The 17,594-nt window shown below is 40.7% G+C and overlaps 1 protein-coding gene and 1 long non-coding RNA gene across 3 annotated transcripts in view; one reads left to right on the top strand and one right to left on the bottom strand.

Annotated features, from left to right (window-relative positions):
• Window positions 1–17,594, bottom strand: part of LOC141518969 (uncharacterized) — a 205,366-nt gene that overhangs the window by 112,366 nt on the left and 75,406 nt on the right. Inside the window, exon 2 of the long non-coding RNA XR_012477325.1 lies at window positions 9,587–9,679. This is a non-coding gene — a long non-coding RNA (uncharacterized LOC141518969). The remainder of the gene's footprint in view (window positions 1–9,586; window positions 9,680–17,594) is intronic.
• On the top strand, window positions 3,386–16,368 carry MS4A5 (membrane spanning 4-domains A5). Of its 2 annotated transcripts, none has more exons than XM_074231391.1 (5): window positions 3,386–3,665; window positions 4,880–5,008; window positions 6,630–6,686; window positions 7,437–7,589; window positions 16,236–16,368. In XM_074231391.1, exons 1-5 carry the CDS (start codon window positions 3,516–3,518, stop codon window positions 16,248–16,250), a joined length of 504 nt encoding a protein of 167 aa, XP_074087492.1. In that variant the 5' UTR covers window positions 3,386–3,515; the 3' UTR covers window positions 16,251–16,368. The 2 variants fall into 2 exon arrangements, with proteins under 2 accessions (XP_074087492.1, XP_074087491.1); XM_074231390.1 differs by lacking the exon at window positions 16,236–16,368 and adding an exon at window positions 12,581–12,729.

Raw genomic sequence — 17,594 nt, 5'->3', positions numbered from 1 at the left:
ATTATTCTAGGGCATAGTGCACTACACTTTTCTATCCTACATTACCTCTCCAAGTTTTTCCAAATTCATGATCATTGCTTCCATGACACTATCTATCTAGCTCATCCTCTGCCATACCCTTTTCCTTTTGCCTTTCCCAAGATCAGGGTGACCTTTCAGCGAATAGACTGAATTAATTTCTTTAATTATTGGTTGATTTGATCTCCTTGCTGACCAAGAGACTCTGAAAAGATTTCTCCAGCACAATACAAGTGTTCATTTTTTAGTTCTTGGTTTCCTTATAACCCAACTCTTACAGTCATACAGTATTACTGAAAAAAACAAACAAACATAGTTTTGACTACATGGGCCTTGCTTTCTTTCCAAAGAGCAGGTGCTGTCTGCAGTAATCTTTGCTTCCAAAAATAGAAAATTTCTGTTTCCATTTCTTCTCCCTCTATTTGCCAGGAAGTAATGGAGCAGTTACCAAGATCTTAGATTTTTAAATTCCCCTCTCCCTGTTCCCTCTCGATTCTCTATTAATCTTAATGTATGTCTATACTAGACTCTGTGTGTGTTTGTGTGTGTGTGTGTGTGTGTGTGTGTGTGTGTGTGTGTGTGTTCAAACCTCTTTTGTCTGGCTCAGATGAAGATCAGGCCCATGCTACAACTTGTTCACTTTATTGGGTGCTCCACTTTAAGGACTTGCTTACCAAGATGTATTCAAGATAAATTCCACTATCTTCTTCTCTCTTACCTGGTATATTTCTATTTCTTTTTTCTTTTGCCTCTTATGATCATCAAATATAAGACTTTTTTTTCTAGGCCCTCTAACTTATTTACTCCCTTCATGAAACTCTATGAGCCTAACCATGGTTTCTTGTTCTTAAACTCTTCCTTTTGTTTGCTTTTACTTGAAAACCATGAATTTTGGGAGAATTCCTCAGAGTTTCATTATGAGTTTTCTTCCAGGAAATTACTGGGATATCATTTCTATTTTCATTTTGTTCTGTGGTTCTAATAGGTAGGGGCAATTTTTCGCTCATCATATCTTGAAATATTGTTATCTAGTTTAGGGGTAATTGATTTTTTATATTAATTTTTTTATATTTCAGGTAATCTGATGATTACTCAATTACCTCACCTTGACCTATGATTCAAGTCAGTTGTTCTGGATCAGAAATACTTTGCATTTTCTGATTTTTGTTTCAGTCTTTCACTTTTGTTCTGGTATTCCTTGTTGTCTTATGGAGTCCTTGATCCCTATTTAATCCAATCTAATTCTCAAGGAATTATTACTTGAGTAAAGCTGTGAACATCCTATACTGAAATCTCTATTCTTTTTTCCATTCCTTCAAGATCTTTCTTTTCCCATTATTTACAACTGACACATACATATACAATTACACACACACACACACACACACACACACACGCACACACAAATATATATGTGTGTATATCTGTGATTGTAAATATATACCTGCACAACATCAACAACCACATATTCAAGAAGTGTCAAAAGGACATCATTCAGGAGAGGGGCAAGGGGGAAGGAGAGCATAATAGTAATCAGATTAACAAGGGATTCTTTAAAATGGGGTAGCCCTTGCCCTGATACTCATGAAATGTCAGACAACCTAGAGCAGGAATTGTTAACCCTTTTAGCGTCCTTACGCCTTTGGTGACCTGGTGAAGCCTGGGGAACTCTTTCTCCAAATGCTTTGGAAATGCATAAAATAAAATACATTGAATAAAGAATGGAAACCAATTCTATAAATATAAAGATATCATTTTTAAAAAAATTAACGGTCTCCAAGAAAAGACCCCAGCATGAGAACTGTCAACAGTCCCCAATTACTTGTTCCTGGAGTAGCTTCTCTGGAAACAATCTAGGAAAGAATCTCAAAGGCATAGATGTGCTGGCAGTACACCCCTAGAAGTAGTAATAACAGCAGGGTCCCTGATCTGGTGCACTCCATTAGATGCAGTCCTTCTAGAAGACGAGTGACTTCTTTGGCTATAACTAGCCTTTCAAATACCAGAGGTTATACATCCCCAGAACACCTGAGTTAGACTATGGGTTTGGAAGTAGTTACTGAAATAGAATTCAATATAAAGCTGACTCACAACCAGAAAACCAGGGGGAGAAGAGATGATGAGATTGATGAGGAAAAACAAATATCGATCCCAGGAAGGGGAACAACATTGGAACATTAAGCCTGATAACCTCTCACGAGTACAGGACTGAAGTTCACAATCAGTCTCAGTGTGACCTGCATCAAGTCAGTCTCTGTCTGCCTCATCTTGTTTAAATAGGGGGTAATAATAGCACCTCCCTCCCAGGGTGGTTATAAGGATCAAATGAGATCATAACTGTCAAGTGCTAGAGAAATGCTGTTCATATTTTTAGGACAGTAAGGTGACTCAGTGGATAAAGCTTTAGACCTAGAGCCAGGAAAAACTGAGTTCAAATTCAACCTCAGATACTTCCCAGCTATGAGATCCTAAGCAAGTCACTTTACCCTGTCTGCCTCAGTTTCCTCATTTATAAAATGAGCTGGAGGAGGAAATAGCCAGTCCTCCAGTGTCTTTGCCAAGAAAATTCCCAATGGGATCACTAAGAAAGGAATACATGGGGGTAGCACAATGGATAGAGAACTGGACCTGGAGTTAGGAGGACCTGAGTTCAAATCCGACAACAGACACTTAATAATTGTCTAGCTGTGTGACCTTAGGAAAGTCACTTAACCCCACTGCCTTAAATAATATTTTTTAAAAATTCAAGAGTGGGATATGACTAAAACAACTGAACAACAACTAAAACAACTGACTTTATAGTGATATTCTTTTCTATCACAACAATAACTGATGAAATGAAAAATAGTCACAGTCACAGATGGTTTAAGTGGATCATCATTGGATCGAAAGTGGCAAATGCTATTAGGCACCTCCAAGACCTAGCTGCCAAAGCAGTGTTGCTTTCTGAAGAGACTAGAACCACATCATAAACCCTCTGACAAGAAGAGGGTGTCAAGCTGGCAGACCTCCAAGGGCCCTTTTGGCCCTGGCATCCTCTGACAAGCCCTCAGCATTGAGGCGCTCTGAGAATGGAATGAGCAAGTGTGAGTCCTAAATGTTCCTTCAACTTCCTCCCCAAAAAGAAGAGACTGAATGAGATAACATAGTTGAATTTCATGTTGGAGGAGACCTCCATGACTAATCCACCAACCCCTGGGAAGAAGAGCTCCAGAAAGGAAAGGAGGCTCCTCCAAAGACGAGGCCAGATGGAGTGGGAGACCTCTGAGCCTCAGGCCAAGCCTCCTCCCCAGTCTCTCTGGTGGCTCCTTTCCAGCACTAGCATTCCAGGGTTCCATGACACTGTGACTCAATGACTGAAGGATTCTAATGTGATGTACAGCAAGAGTCCAGCTCTCTAGGTGAACCTGACATAGAAGTGGAACATGATCTTGGCTGTAATGCCTGTCCACCAATTTTATTGACATTATTTCTGAGGTGGAATCAGCTACAGGACCATGGAATCCAAAACAGCAACCACACCCAAATCAGTGCTCCTGCTGCTACCTCAGGAGGTTTTCAATGTCCAGAGCGGGCTAAAAACAACTGCTTTTGCCAATAAATCCGGTCTAAAATATTTCCTTGCTACAGAAATGAGGGTCATGGGGGTAAGTCAGACTCATGCCACATTGTAATTCGTGGGGTGGGGGGAAAAGGAGGGTACAGGAAGACTAGGACTAGGGAGTCATAGTCTTAAGAAGGGAACTGATTGCAAATCTGGGTCAAAGACCTACTGAATGTTAACAAGTGATGTGATCATTAGCAGATTCTCAGATACAAATCTTTCTGGTTGACTGCTTATATATTAGATTTCCACCCAGAATTATTCATATTCATGTCCATACATAGTGGGTGTGCAGGGAGGAAAAAGGGCCAGGAAGTTGATCCCATATAAGAGAAATGCTTCCCCAGGCAAATCTAAACTCCCAAGTCTGAAACGTGTTGAGGAACTGGATTTGCTATCAAGTGAAGTAAAGGAGAAGGTCCTGCCTCAACCTTCCAGGTTCTGAGATCAGAGGCTAATTCAAAGTATGCCAGTATTGTCCCTTGCAATGACAGAAAATGAGAAGGGATGCAAAATGTCATCCAATCTAACGCTGTTGCTAAGAAATTGGAAGGTCGAGTAAATGATCCAAGCTGCCCATGGGACCACAGTTCAGAAGTAGTTGAACCCTGATTCCCAAACCACAGAACATTCTTTCCTCTGAGCACCAAGAGCCTTTGCAGAAGCATTTTTAAGTCCATAGTTGAGCTCCTAGTCAAGGTGCATTGGGATAGTCTCCAAAACTTTTTCCCAGAAGAAAGAATGAGGGCTTCTAGTCTCCAGGTTGTTCCTTGTCATCAACAGGATTATTAATCAGACTAAGGACCCAGGACAACAAAACAAAGATAAAAGAAAAGAGCTCATCACAGCAGAGAGATTGCATCTATGGGCATCAAGTCATTGGCATGGGATCAGAGATTTAGAATGGGCAGGGACTTCAGAGGCAAATGAATACAACCCCCTAATTTCAGTTAAGGGAACTGAGGCAGAGAGAGATAAAGTGACCTGTCCAGGGACACACAAGAAGAGAGTACCCAGTGTTCTTTCCACTGGGCCAGTGTTTGCCTTCTTGTCTCAAGCCAGGGTTCTCTTTGTCTTACTGCTGGCAGCTCACCACTAGCCAGAAGGAGAATGAGGATGTGGGGAAGAACAGAATGTTGAAGGGAAGCAATATGTGGAAGAGCCAGGAGAGTCCTAACAGGTGTTCCCAGACTTCTACCCTCCCCCCCCCCTCCCCCGTGGAAGCCCTTGTTAATCATGATGCTCTTTCTATTCCAGGCTATTCAGGTTCTAATTGGCCTGATGAACTTTTGCTTTGGGGCAGTCCTCATTTTTACTCACATCTCCCCATACCCACGCTTTTCCTTCATCTTTCTCACAGGATATCCATTCTGGGGAGCAGCATGTGTGAGTATAGCCAATAGAAGAACTGTGGGTACAAAAATTCCCAAACCCCTAGGAGTCAGAGGAAGCTTGAGTCAAGGGCTCTACCCAAAACCTCTGCCCTACTTTCGTTATCACAGGACCCAAAAGCCCACCATTACAGAGACTCATTCTCTCTCTCCTCACACTGTGGTCACTGCCCTAACTTGAGCCCTCTAGACCTCTCACCTGGACAGCCTCCAAACTGTTCTCCTTGCCACATAGCTCTCTCCACTCTACTCCATTCCTAACATGGCTCCCACAGTGGGGCTTCAAATTAGAGCACAGATCTATCCATGTCCATTCCCTGCTCAAAAAGCTCAAGGAAAAGAAAAAAATGTCTGTTTGCCATTTAATGATTTTGACACATTTCCCAAGTGAGTTCAACATTACTCCCTTTACCAAATGTGATCCTGCTAGTATTTGTAATGGACACCCCCCATCTTTGGTCTCCACTAAGGGCCGTTGACTGAGATTCCCTCCTCACCTCGGACTCTTAGAATTCCATATTTCTTGCTTAAGGACCAGTTCCTCAAATCTCCCATCCCATAGAAAGACTCTGTGGATAATTAGGCTTCTTGTAAGTCCTGGAGGGCCACTCCAATAAAGGGCCTGTGTTTACTGACCAATTTATTGATCTTGAAGGCTACTGTTCTAAGTAGAAGTAGTTCTCATCCTAATAATCATTTACTATGTGCAGAAGAATCCCACAATAACAGAAAATAATTCATAAGAAGAATATCTTTTGAGCACCTTAAGGTTTGCAAGCACTTTACAAATAAGATCTCATTTTATCCTCAACAATCCCAGGAACTACGGGCTTTGAGTACCCCCACTTTAAAGATGAGGAAACTCAGGCAGACAGAGTTTGGCCAGGGTCATACAAGGGGTCATAAGAGTCTGTGGCTGCCATTGGACACAGATTTTCCTCACTCCAGTCCTAGCGCTCTGCCCACTGTGACATATAGCATCTGGAAAAGACCTATCTGCCAAGTGGTCATCCAGCCTTTCCTTGAATGCCTCTAGTAGAAGGGGAAGGCAATCCACTCTCCTCCTGGACAGGCCTCACTGACAGGCCGTCCAGCCTAAAGTAGTCTCTCTGGATCAAGCAAAACAGAACTAATCGATCCCTTTACCCAGGAAAGCCCTTTCAAATTCTTGAAATCAAAACTTTGATCCTCACAACCATCCTGTGAAGTGGCACTGTATTACCCCCCTTTTACAGATGAGGAAACAAAGCCATGAAATGTTTTGTTCAGTGTCTCATAGCTAGTACATGGAAAGGTAGAAAAGTTGATTCAAGCCCAGGTCTTCTCCTAAGGGTTAACGTAAAAGGAATCATAGAACTCTGGAGCTGAAAGAAACCTCAGAGGCCAGAGAGGAAGAAATAGAGGCCCAGAGATGCTAAACAAAATGTCCAAGGAAACTGTTGTTTAGTGTCAGAGTTGAAACTATTTTCCCTTGCTGCCAACCTTCCCACTCTACCACACTGCCCTGAAGATGGGGGAAGGCCCCTGGAATAAAGGAGCACTGTTCTAGCAAGGAAAAATGACATAGGACCCAAAAGAGAGCTCAGTAACTAATGGATTCTCTTTTTTCTTGCCAGTACATTAATTCAGGATCCCTCTTAATTGCATTTGAAAGAAGAAGCACGAAATATCTTGTAAGTTTCATTTTCTCTTTGTTAATCATTTAAAAAAGGAAAAGGTTTAATTCCCAGATTCACAAAGGGTTTCCAAAAACTCACTGGGCCCACCAACCAGCAACTTGGTCTCATCTATCTTCCACATCGCTGCTTCCCACTGTATTTCACAGGCTTATAGAATGCCTGAGATGAAAGAGGCTTTTTCAGCCTTTTCCTTTTCCAGACATACAGAGCTCCAGAGAGAGAATGAACTGCCCAAGGTCAGACAGTCAAAGGCAAAAGAGGACCAGGCCTCTGGTGCTCCAAGGTGAAGGTCATTTACAAGCTGCCATTCCTACTCTATCCCCAAATGCTTTCCATTTCAGCCCCTGTCAAACAGGGATTCAATGAGTTTCAAAAGCATGCTCAATGAATGGACTCATTTAGTGGTTAATTACTGTTTGCAATTTAATTGGCAGTGAGATACAGGAAGTGTTTTTGTTTTTAATCTTTGTAAAGGGATAAAAAGTAGAATGTCTATCAAAAAGATCTAAAACCAAACCAATCAACCCACTGAGTCTCTGATCTTTATTCAGAAGAAAATATTTTAGTTTAGAAGGTTTCACTAAAGCAGTTCATATGGAAATTCTGTCTTTGGATCTATTTTGGAGGTTCTGTAAAGTTTAGTTTTGGGTTTATTATGGCAAGAGCTTATAAGGTAACTTGTTGTCCTACAAGAGGTAGGGCCTTTGGTCCTGACTATTTTCAAATGCTTTTTTTCTCTTTCAGGGACAAATAAGTCTGATTATGAATACAGTGAGCTCTGTGGCTGCACTGATTGGGATAACTCTCCTCTCATTTGGCCTCATTCTGGATAAGAACTACTTGTGTGGTTATGTTGGTGGAGGCACTTTTTGTGCTGGAATCACCATCATTTTAAATGTAAGTATCCCGAGTCCTTCAGGAGAGGCCTAAAGGTGTGAGCTGAGCTTGGATTCCAGTGGACTGCAGTGTGGATGAAAAGATGTGAGGCACTGCTGTATGGGATCAGAGGTTTTAAAGCTAGAGGGGACTTGAGAGTTTATCTAGTCTGACCCTCACATTTCACAAAGATTAGAAGACTCAAGGTCACAACAGAGTCAAGATTCAAACCTAGGTCTTCTGACTTAAAATCTTCCAGTTGCATCACTCTCTATATCTAAATGAGCCCTTTAGATTTGGAAAAGAATCGAAATTTAAGAAATTGTCTTTATTAGACAAAAGAAGGTTTCTCCCAGCTCTTGGTAGGTCACATTGATGGCCAAAAATCTACTTCCTAATTTTCCTCCAGGCTTATAATTCCACACATGCAGATTGGCAACTGCTATACTATCTCTGGGTCATTTCCATTTTAAAATCATCTGGGGCACCAAGAGAGTCCAAGACTGTCCCAGGATCACACAACTAATATGTGTCAGAAACAGAATTTGCAACCAAGGTCGTCCTGACTCCAAGGTCAGGTCTCTTGCCACTAATCCATGTTCCCATCTCAAGTCTGAGTTTATAAAATGAAATATCAATTTGATTGAAGGTTTACTTGTTGTCCTCAGTCATCTTGAGATTGAGATTGTAACATCCCTGACCTCCTCGGCTATAGCAGCATAAATTATTAGGACAATATTAGCCATTATTATTTTGAAAAGATCAATGTAGTCCCCCACCCTTTCCTGTAGACAGGTTCTTCTGGCAGTCAGACAACTAAGATTTATTAACTGCCTACCAAAGTGCTCTAATGGGAGTATGGATTTACAGACAACCAGCTGTACACAGGATAAAACAGGGAGCGTGCTCTCCAAGGGAAAACACTAAGATTAAGAAGAACTGGGGAAGGTTTCTTGCCCATGGTAAGCTTGGAGCCAAGAGCTGCAGGGAGCCAAGGAAGCCAAGAGGCAGAGACAAGGAGCGCATCTGTCTTCCAGGCCGAGACAACACTATCCCCAGGCACACGGGCTTACTTAACTGCTTGGTTGGAAAACCTCCTGAATTATCCATAATTCTGACTAGCTTTATCCATAATGCTGACTATTTAGGGGTCAAAATGCTTGACTAATAGGATCCCCATTTTATCCTCACAATAACCCTGGGAGATTGTTGCTGCTTGGTCCTTCCAACAGCATCCAAATCTTTATCCCCTTTGGGGTTTTCTTGGCAAAGACAGTGGCGTGGTGACTTGCCATGTCCTCCTCCAGCTCATTTTACAGATGAGGAACCTGAGGCAAACAGAGTGAAGTGATTGGCCTAGGGAAAGGTAGCTAGGGTCTGAGCCAATGCTCCCTCCACTAACCTCCTAGCTATCCATCCTGGGAGGGAGAGCTGTCATTAACCCCACTTTGCAGCTGAACTGAAACAGAGGTTCAGTGATTTTCTCAAGTTCAATCTGTGAGGTTGGATTTGAACTTGGTGTTCCTGATTCCAGATCCATCAGTCTGTGCACTACCCCCCCACCTTCTTTTCTAAATCCTCATCCTTGGCCTCTCCAGCACTGGGCATCACTTTGAATATTCTCTCCTCTCTTAGCTTTGATAAGTCTGCTCTCTCCTGGTTCCCTTCCTACATATTGATGGCTCCTTCCCCTGGGTCTTTGGTGTGTTGATGGCACATCCACAAACTGGTGACAGCCCTCATGCTTCTCTCTGGGGTTCTCCACTCTCTACTCCTAGTCTGACAACTTCAATAGCTCTTAGGGGTTCAATGATCATCCAGATGCACATGAAGTCCAGAACCATCTATTGAGACCCGATCCCTTTTCTGAGGTCCAGCTCTGAATCCCTTGCCATCTAATACTGATATCCTTTCAGCATCTCAAACTCATCATGTTCAAAACAGAACTTTCCCAAAAACCATTCCTTTTTTCTCAGCTTCCTTGTGGCTGTTAAAGTCATGATCATCATTCTACTTACCTAGGCTCAGGATGTTAGCTTTATTCTTGACTCCTCATTCTCAGCCCATGAAGCTGACAGTCCTGGGTGCTTGTCATTCTCTCTCTAAGATATCTGTTGGAAATGAAATCACTCAGATGCAAATCACTCAGACTCATATTTCATCTCACTGGTTTCTTTGCCATACAGCCTTACACATTCCAATCTATACTCTACATTCCAGCTATCCAAAGTGTGGCCAGTGGGCCACGTGTGCCCCCCCCCCCCGCCTATGGGTTTACGGAACACTTTAGTAAATGAAGCCTAGCTACCACAGAGCTCTCACTAATGTGGCAAATCAAATATATATATATATATATATATATATATATATTGTTTATCATTTCAATAAAAACTTTTAAAAGTAATCCTGCTCTACATGAGGGTCAAAGGTCTGATAGCATCCCTCACATATACTCATTCCAGAAATGCTAGAAACTCCAAATAAAAACTTCTCACTTTGGCCTCCAAAGCTCTTCACAACCTTGTCCCATTTTTGATTCTACTTGAATTGTACTATGTTAAAGCACGTTGTACTCCTGCCCTCCCCAAAATCTGGAGCCTAGGTCATTCTCTGTTCTTCCATGTGATAATTCCTTTTCCATCTTCTTGCCACAAGACTGGATATTCCTCATTCTTGAAAGGTTCTCCTTTTACACCAGGGCCTCCAGCTTCTCTGACTTCCTTGAAGGCTCAGCTCAAGTCCTATCTTTTCCAGGTTTTTTCCTACCATTCCCACCCCCACTCTCTCCATCCCCATGAAAGTTACCTTATGCCTAATGACTTTGTTTGATCTTGTACATACCTCTCTCTATGTGCATCATCTCCTATCTTAGGAGGCTAAGTTCTTTGAGGCTTTGTGTTCCCCTTAAAAAAATATCCTCACTACTTAGCCCAATTAAATACATGGTGTTAAATACACATATGGCTGTGTGATGGCCTACAGTCCTGTTCTGTGAGGATAAAAAACAGAAGTGATTATAATGCCCTTCTCCACAACATACATACATCCTAATCCTGATGCACATGTCTGACAAGTAAAAACAGAACCAATGGAGCAGATGCTAGCAAGTGGCACAGCATCCTGGAAGGAGCATTAGGAGAGTTTTGGAAACAGGAAGTCTAGGGTTCACATTTAGCCTCTGACACTGACTAGCTTGGAGATCACTTGAAACCAGTTTCTTTCCTCATCTGAAAAGTGGGTGGTTGTGCAATTCCAGTGGGATGATAGGGATAAACTTTACATATATCATCATACATGTAAAATATTCTGCAATCTATAAAGCACCACATAGCTGTCAGCTGTTATTAGCAGGAACTACATCTGGAACAAAAGCCCTGACCACATCAAGAACCAAGGCAGCAGATAACTGAAGTCTCAGGCTCTTGAGGACTCAGTCAAGTAGGCCATGAGGAATCTGTAATACAGATAAAGGAGCCTTTCTTCACCTGGAGACCTAGAACAAGGGAAAGACTTCCTGATGTTCACCCTTCTCCCATCTGGCCTAAAAGGATAAGGCTAGTAAAGGCTAAATTACATCCCAGCTTTAAAGGTCTTTAAATAATGTTTTCTGAAAAGATCAAGAAATGAATGTGATAACTCATGAAAGAAAGCCTTGTCCCTGTTTCTGCCTTTTCTTTGTGGGTGTATCTGGATGTATGTCTCTGCAGGCTTATTTCTCTGTGTCTTCATCTCTCTTTCCTCCTCCTCCTCCTCTTCCTCATCATCATCATCTCTGTCTGGGTGTCCTTCTCATTCCCTCCCTCCCTCCCAATGTGTGCGTCTCTATCTTTCCCTGGCTTAATGGAGAACTGTGATTGATGTTTCTTTCTTTGTTGCATCTGCCTCATACTTAGTTTAGAAAAAGAATGAACAAAAGATTCTCTATTCAATTTCTCATCCATCACTTAATCAGCAAGCATTTATGAAATGCCTACTACCATCTGCCAAAGCTAGGTGACTACGGACAGAGCCCCACAAGCAGTATTCAGAAGAGATATGGGGGAGAGAGCTGCATTAGGAGTGAAGATGTAAAGTTGCATAAGGCCTTGAAAATCTTCTAGTTCTAGCCCCTCATTTCAAAGAGGACAAAACTGAGGCCCAGACAGGTTACACTCCGCATGTGGTATCAGAGATGAGATCTGAGATTAGGCTCCCTGACTTCAAAACTAGGAGGATACCATACTACCTGGGAGAGGGAGCTGGGACTCACGAAAGGGTCACTAGCACTAAGCACCAAAAAAGCCAGAAGTGAAACAACCCCTATCTTCAAGGACTTAGCTCTACCTTTCCTTCCTTCCAATCTATGGGATTCTGGTTCATTCAAAAGGGGAAAGAATGGGAAGAATGCAACAAGTAAACAGAGATAGCCTAGTACAGGAAGCAAAGCACTGGCTCTGGGGTTACAGGACCTGGGTTTAAATTCCATCTCTGTTACTCCTAAAATGTGGCTCCCTGGGCCTCAGTTTCCTTCCTCAGTTTCCTGTAAAATGAAAGGGTTGGGCTAGATGACCCCCTGAGGTCCATTCCAGCTTTTGACTCTGGTGTCTAACCTAGTTCCTAAAAATAAAGTGGGGGTTCAATAAATGTTTACTGATTGGATACCCCACAAAGGGGATCAAGAATGACCTCATGAACTGAATCGACATGGAAATAAAATCGATGTGTCAGGTGCTATCCTGAAGGCCCAAAATATAAAGAAAAACAATGAAACAACTCCTGCCTTCAAAGAGTAGTCACCAGAAAATAATGAACCAAATTCAGGTGCTTTTTTTCTTCCCATGTGCCTACATTAACTCCTCCCCAATGGACCAGAAGTCCTGAATGGACTGATGAATGGGTGGATGAATGAATGAATGAATGAATGAATGTCTGAAGGACTACCATCTCCCCAAACTAAATGTTATAAGCATTTTATGACAATAAGCTCAGGATTGTTTTTAATTCTATTATCATTTGGTTTCCATCTTTTGTAGGGGATTTTGGGTTTGATGATCACCTTCGCTATCCTTGAACTCTTCATTTCTCTGTTTTACTCAGTATTCAGGCACAACTTGACCTGTGCTGATACTGAGGATTGGTTTTCAATAGAAGTGTGAAAATAAGGATGTGTGGTGGCTCTCTTTGAGGTAGTTTGACTCTAATGGCTCAACTGACCATAACAGAAGACTTGACACCTCTAGCTAGCTCCCTGGAGAAGAGTAGAGACCAAGAAACATGGTCAGCCCCTCCCTACCCCCCCAACACACACACACACACACACACACACACGACAGATAGGCAGCAGATCACAGAACCCAGAACCCAGCCCACAGAGCAGGGCAGTTCCGGAGACCAGATCCTAAAGTCAGCTCTGGCAGGTTCTCTAGAACTCCTCCTCACCAGGACTCCTCGCCTAGCCAGGGTCTCAGGGAGAAACACTGAACTGAGAGTCAGCAGATCTGGAGTCAAGTACTGACTCCATGGCCTACTAGCTGTTTGACCTTGGGCATCCCTCTACCTCCCTGGGTCTCAATTTCCTTATCTATAAAATGAGGGGAGTTGAATTGTATGACCTCTGAAATGCCTCCTAGTTCAAGAACAATGAGCCAGTGCTCCTAGGTCCCTTCCAGTACTAAAATCCTGTTGCCTAACCAAAAAATTAAATTAGCAAGAATATGTCACATATCAGTTCAGTTAGAGATTAGAAAGAAAATTCCTTTTTCTCACATTGAGTGAATTTACCCTTACTATAATATATATACATATACAAAATATATATATATATATTATATATTTTGTACACACAGTATAAGTGTTTTATAGATATATATATAGCTATATATAGATATAAAATATATAACTATATATGTGTATATATCACTAATAAAAAGAAAACTATCAAGGACCCTCATTTACTAGGTCCCAAGTTGATTTAACCTAGAATATTACTTTGGTATACATCTTGCCCCCAAACTAATCAGCGTTGCCCAAGAAGGCAAGTGGCACTGACTCTTTCTGACCCACCCAGCCAAAACCTTACATTCTCTTATCCCTGGGACTGAATAAACTATACTGGCAGCTTTGGTATTTATGAATACAATGATTCTTAATATACTACCACAAAGAACCATCCACAAGCCCAAGTCTGGTATAAGCACTGGATTTTAATTTATTTTAATTTAATTTAATTATATACATGTTCAACTTATAACGGTTAAACCCAGGGCCTCAGTCCATTCAGAACAAATGCTTTGGTTACCTATGTCAATCACACTGAAATCCAAACAATTTCCCAAGTAGGAGGTAGAGGCTGGAGGGGGAGATGGGAAGTGGGGAGGCAAAACTTGGTACCTGAGTTAAAATCCAACCTAAGACACTTAATAATTAAGTCACTTAACCCCATTGTCTTATAAAAAAGCAAACAAAAAAATTCAACAGTACTAGTTGAAGGGGAAGAAAAGAAAGCAGCATCTAATTGCCTGTGGGGTGGGGAGAGAAATTTTTAAATGAAATAACAAATGTGGGGCGGGGGAAAATGTAAAAAGAGCCACTATGAATAGGGCTACTTTTCAAAAAACTAAAGAAAAACAGTTCTACATTTACAGAAGAATGGGAGAAAAAGCCAAACCTTGAAAAAAATATTGGAGACAAATGGAGGAAAATCTAAATCTAATTCAATACTTTAATGGATTAAATAATGGATTAAATAATACAATAAATTATTAAATAATACAATAAAACAAAAGAGAATTTGAGTGTAGAAGCATAACTCTAATCTGTTGATTACAAGAAAATTTAAAAGACAGAGGCATACACAAAATGGTAATGAAAGGTTGTAAAAATGTATTGGGAATCAAAAAAGGAATTGCAATCATGTTGTCTAACAAAGCAGAAATAAATATTCAAAAAATAAAAAAGAATAAATAAGGGAACTACATTATCCTCTTATGCAATATTATATACAATAAACCAAAACCAATTATAAATTCATATACTCTAAATACACTTTATAAACACCTTGTTTCATTTCCAAGTATACTACTGGATCACATTACTGTCTATACTGGGTGGGGGGGGGCGGAGAAACAGTGCTAGATCAGAACTAAAACTGCATCCTCTTAGAAATCCTTCATTTATTACCAGTAATAACCTCCACAAAGATTTAATCTTTTCAACTACTATTTTCAACAAATCAAGTTGATAAGAAGCTCTTCTACTTAAGTCCTCTGATCATGACACAGAGCTGACAATGAGTTCTCAAGAAAAGACCAGAACACAAGGGCTAGCAAATTCTACAAAGCTGAAAAGATTTTAAGTTTAGATCTGGTGATATATTTGTATAACCAAGGAACAACTTATCTAAATTTAGAGAGGCTAATAATCAAATTGACCAACGAACTCTCCAAGATCACTAAATCAAAGATGGAGAACAATTTCAGCCATGGAGGGAACAGAGCAATAGACAAATCACAGATCCTATTAAGTATATTATTAGCACTTCAGAAATTAAAATTTCAACTACTCTTTCCTTATTCATATTGATACAAGTTAAAACAGCATTCTTAAGGAGCTTTCAAGATGATATCATTCAAATAATGAAAATCAGCTAGGTTTTCCCAAGTAAATGACAGGAACTCTACAAATCTCACTTAACATTTTCTCATGGACAAGATTAAAAAGAAAAATGAAAGAAAAAAAAGACCAAAACCTCCCCACCCAAACTAAGAGAAAATCTGAACCAACAAATCAGTTTGAAATATATCTCTCCTGACCACATTTTTGCTACCAATCCCGCAAGCTGGAAAGTGCCATCACCTCCCTTCCTCTGCCTCATTTAAGGCCAAATATTTCTAGAAAAAATTACTTTCCAAGATAGAAAACCTACAAGAAATTTATTCTATCATCAATATTTTGAAAAACAAACAAAACTTGAAATTACTATTCCCATCTAGAAGTGTATACTTACAAGTCCCTAATCTCATCACAGGGTCTCATGGGGCTGGTGCCACTTGCTTTCCTCATTTCTTCTGAAGTTAAACCCTCCTTCCACTAAATAATGAGCACAAGAGAATCATACATTGCACACCACATTTCATTTTCTTCTTTGAATCTTCACATATTCTTTGAATTTTTGACATCAATGCAAACTGATCATACAAAAATATAAAGACCATTTACTAAATCTTAATCATTAATGTCTAAATTCATGAAAGTCTGAGTGACAAGAAAACATAGTCTAAAGCAATAGTGACAGGAGACTTCAGTGTTCGATGTCAGTTTTGGATAGACCCAACAGAAAGATTAAAAAAATGAAAATATGGAAATGAACAAGCTGCTAAGAACCTAGAGCTAAAAGATATTTAGTGGATTATAAAAAGTATAGAGATTTCTCAGCACCATATAGAACTTTTACAGAAACTGACTATACATTAGGCCACAAAGATACTGCAAATAAATGTAAAAAAGGAAGGATAATAAATATATCCTTTATTTAACTATGCATATGGTTTGATTAAACATTACTACTAGGTCTATACCTTGTTGCATGCCTGCCAGCTAACTTAGCTGTTACTCATAACTAAAACTTGTCTCAGATGAACTTTGGAGAGGCAGGAGACAAAGATGACAAATTCTCCATTTATTTTACAGAATGCAAGAGCTTAAATATCTCTTAGTCCCTGGTTTACTCCCAATTCACATGGCAATTAGCAAAGTAAACAAATGCCTTCTTGGACAGCAGGTGATAAAGTTTACTTCTTCAGGTTAGTACTTCTCACTTAATGTTGCTATCACCAACCTGGCGTTTACACACTATGCTCCAGGAAGCAGCCAAAGAGGAGGAACAGATAAGAAGATCCAGACAGCCAACCCAGAAAATTAGGTCAAGGGTGTACCTGGGCAAGAGGACCTCTAGGCCATTCCCAGTCATGCAGTGACTTCTCTGTGACCCTGAGTGGGATAAAGTCTGAATTCAGTAGAATATTAAAGATTAGAAAATAGTTGAACTATGTGCCCCTCCTCCCTTGACAAAGCAACTTCTGGGATATTAGTGAAGAGTCAACTAATCCCATTTTATCTGTTGAAGTCCAGATGTCCATTCAATTCCTGAGGCTGAAGGGATAATCCTGTTTTGGTTTGAATTATATACTCTTTGCCTTAGATTAACTTTCATGTCTAAATTGTGAAGACCATCCCTCATTAATGGCGGGGGGGGGGGGGGGGGGGGGGGGGGGGGGGAATCAAGTTAAGATAAATGTGATTCTTGGGTCTTTTGCTTTTGCCTAAGTCTCTCTCTCTCTAATTAACTGGGGCCTATTCCTCAAGAAACGAATAAAGTTTTCTCTTCATACCTTGAGAGATCTCTGAAATTTATTTAAATGGTATTCATCCCACACGATTTGGGGACTCGTATGCGATTGCATGCCCATTGGGGACCTCAGCCTCTCAGAACTTGGCAAAAAGGTGCCCCTGCCCAAATATGACAGTTTGCCATTTTCTGGGAAGCCTTGGTTTCCCCTCTGTGCAAGTGACCAGAAGTGGAGAGACTTGGTAGTTAGAGCAAATCCGAAGCAAGAACCTGACCAGCCAGCGAGGATGAAGAACCATCATTAACTTCTATGCAGAGACCCAAAAAGAGTTGCAAACCCAGACCTTGGAATCTGAAGGCACTAGATTTCTGGAGGGTCCATTTGCGTGACTGAAGATTGGGGGTAACCCCTTCCAGTTTGAGCATAAGAGACTTGGATCTAAAGGCACTTGACCCTGAGAGGTGTCTGTTAATATTTAAAATGGGAAGGGCCCTGTCCTAAGCCTTCCCCTACTGTAAATCAGGTAAATAAGACTAAAACATAAACGGAAAAGTAATAAGAAAATGATTAAGTATTATTGTCTTGTATGGGGAAATAAAGATATAAGAAGAAACACATTTGGTCTGCTTTTGGAAGAGATTGTCAGAGGAGAGGCTGAAATCTCCCCTCTTGGTCTGTGTTTTGAAACTGTCAGGAAAAT

Source organism: Macrotis lagotis, chromosome 3 (genome assembly GCF_037893015.1).
Source record: "Macrotis lagotis isolate mMagLag1 chromosome 3, bilby.v1.9.chrom.fasta, whole genome shotgun sequence".
In the NCBI taxonomy this organism is placed as follows: Eukaryota; Metazoa; Chordata; class Mammalia; order Peramelemorphia; family Peramelidae; genus Macrotis; species Macrotis lagotis.
Note: the sequence above shows the minus strand (reverse complement) of the source record. Positions and strands in the feature narration are given on the sequence as shown.

Coding starts and splice junctions, on each gene's coding strand:
- MS4A5 (XM_074231390.1), top strand. CDS start 3,516: ATGGAATCCAAAACAGCAACCACACCCAAATCAGTGCTCCTGCTGCTA. Junction 5,009..6,629: donor CATTCTGGGGAGCAGCATGT/GTGAGTATAGCC, acceptor TTTTCTTGCCAG/TACATTAATTCAGGATCCCT. Junction 6,687..7,436: donor GAAGAAGCACGAAATATCTT/GTAAGTTTCATT, acceptor TTTCTCTTTCAG/GGACAAATAAGTCTGATTAT.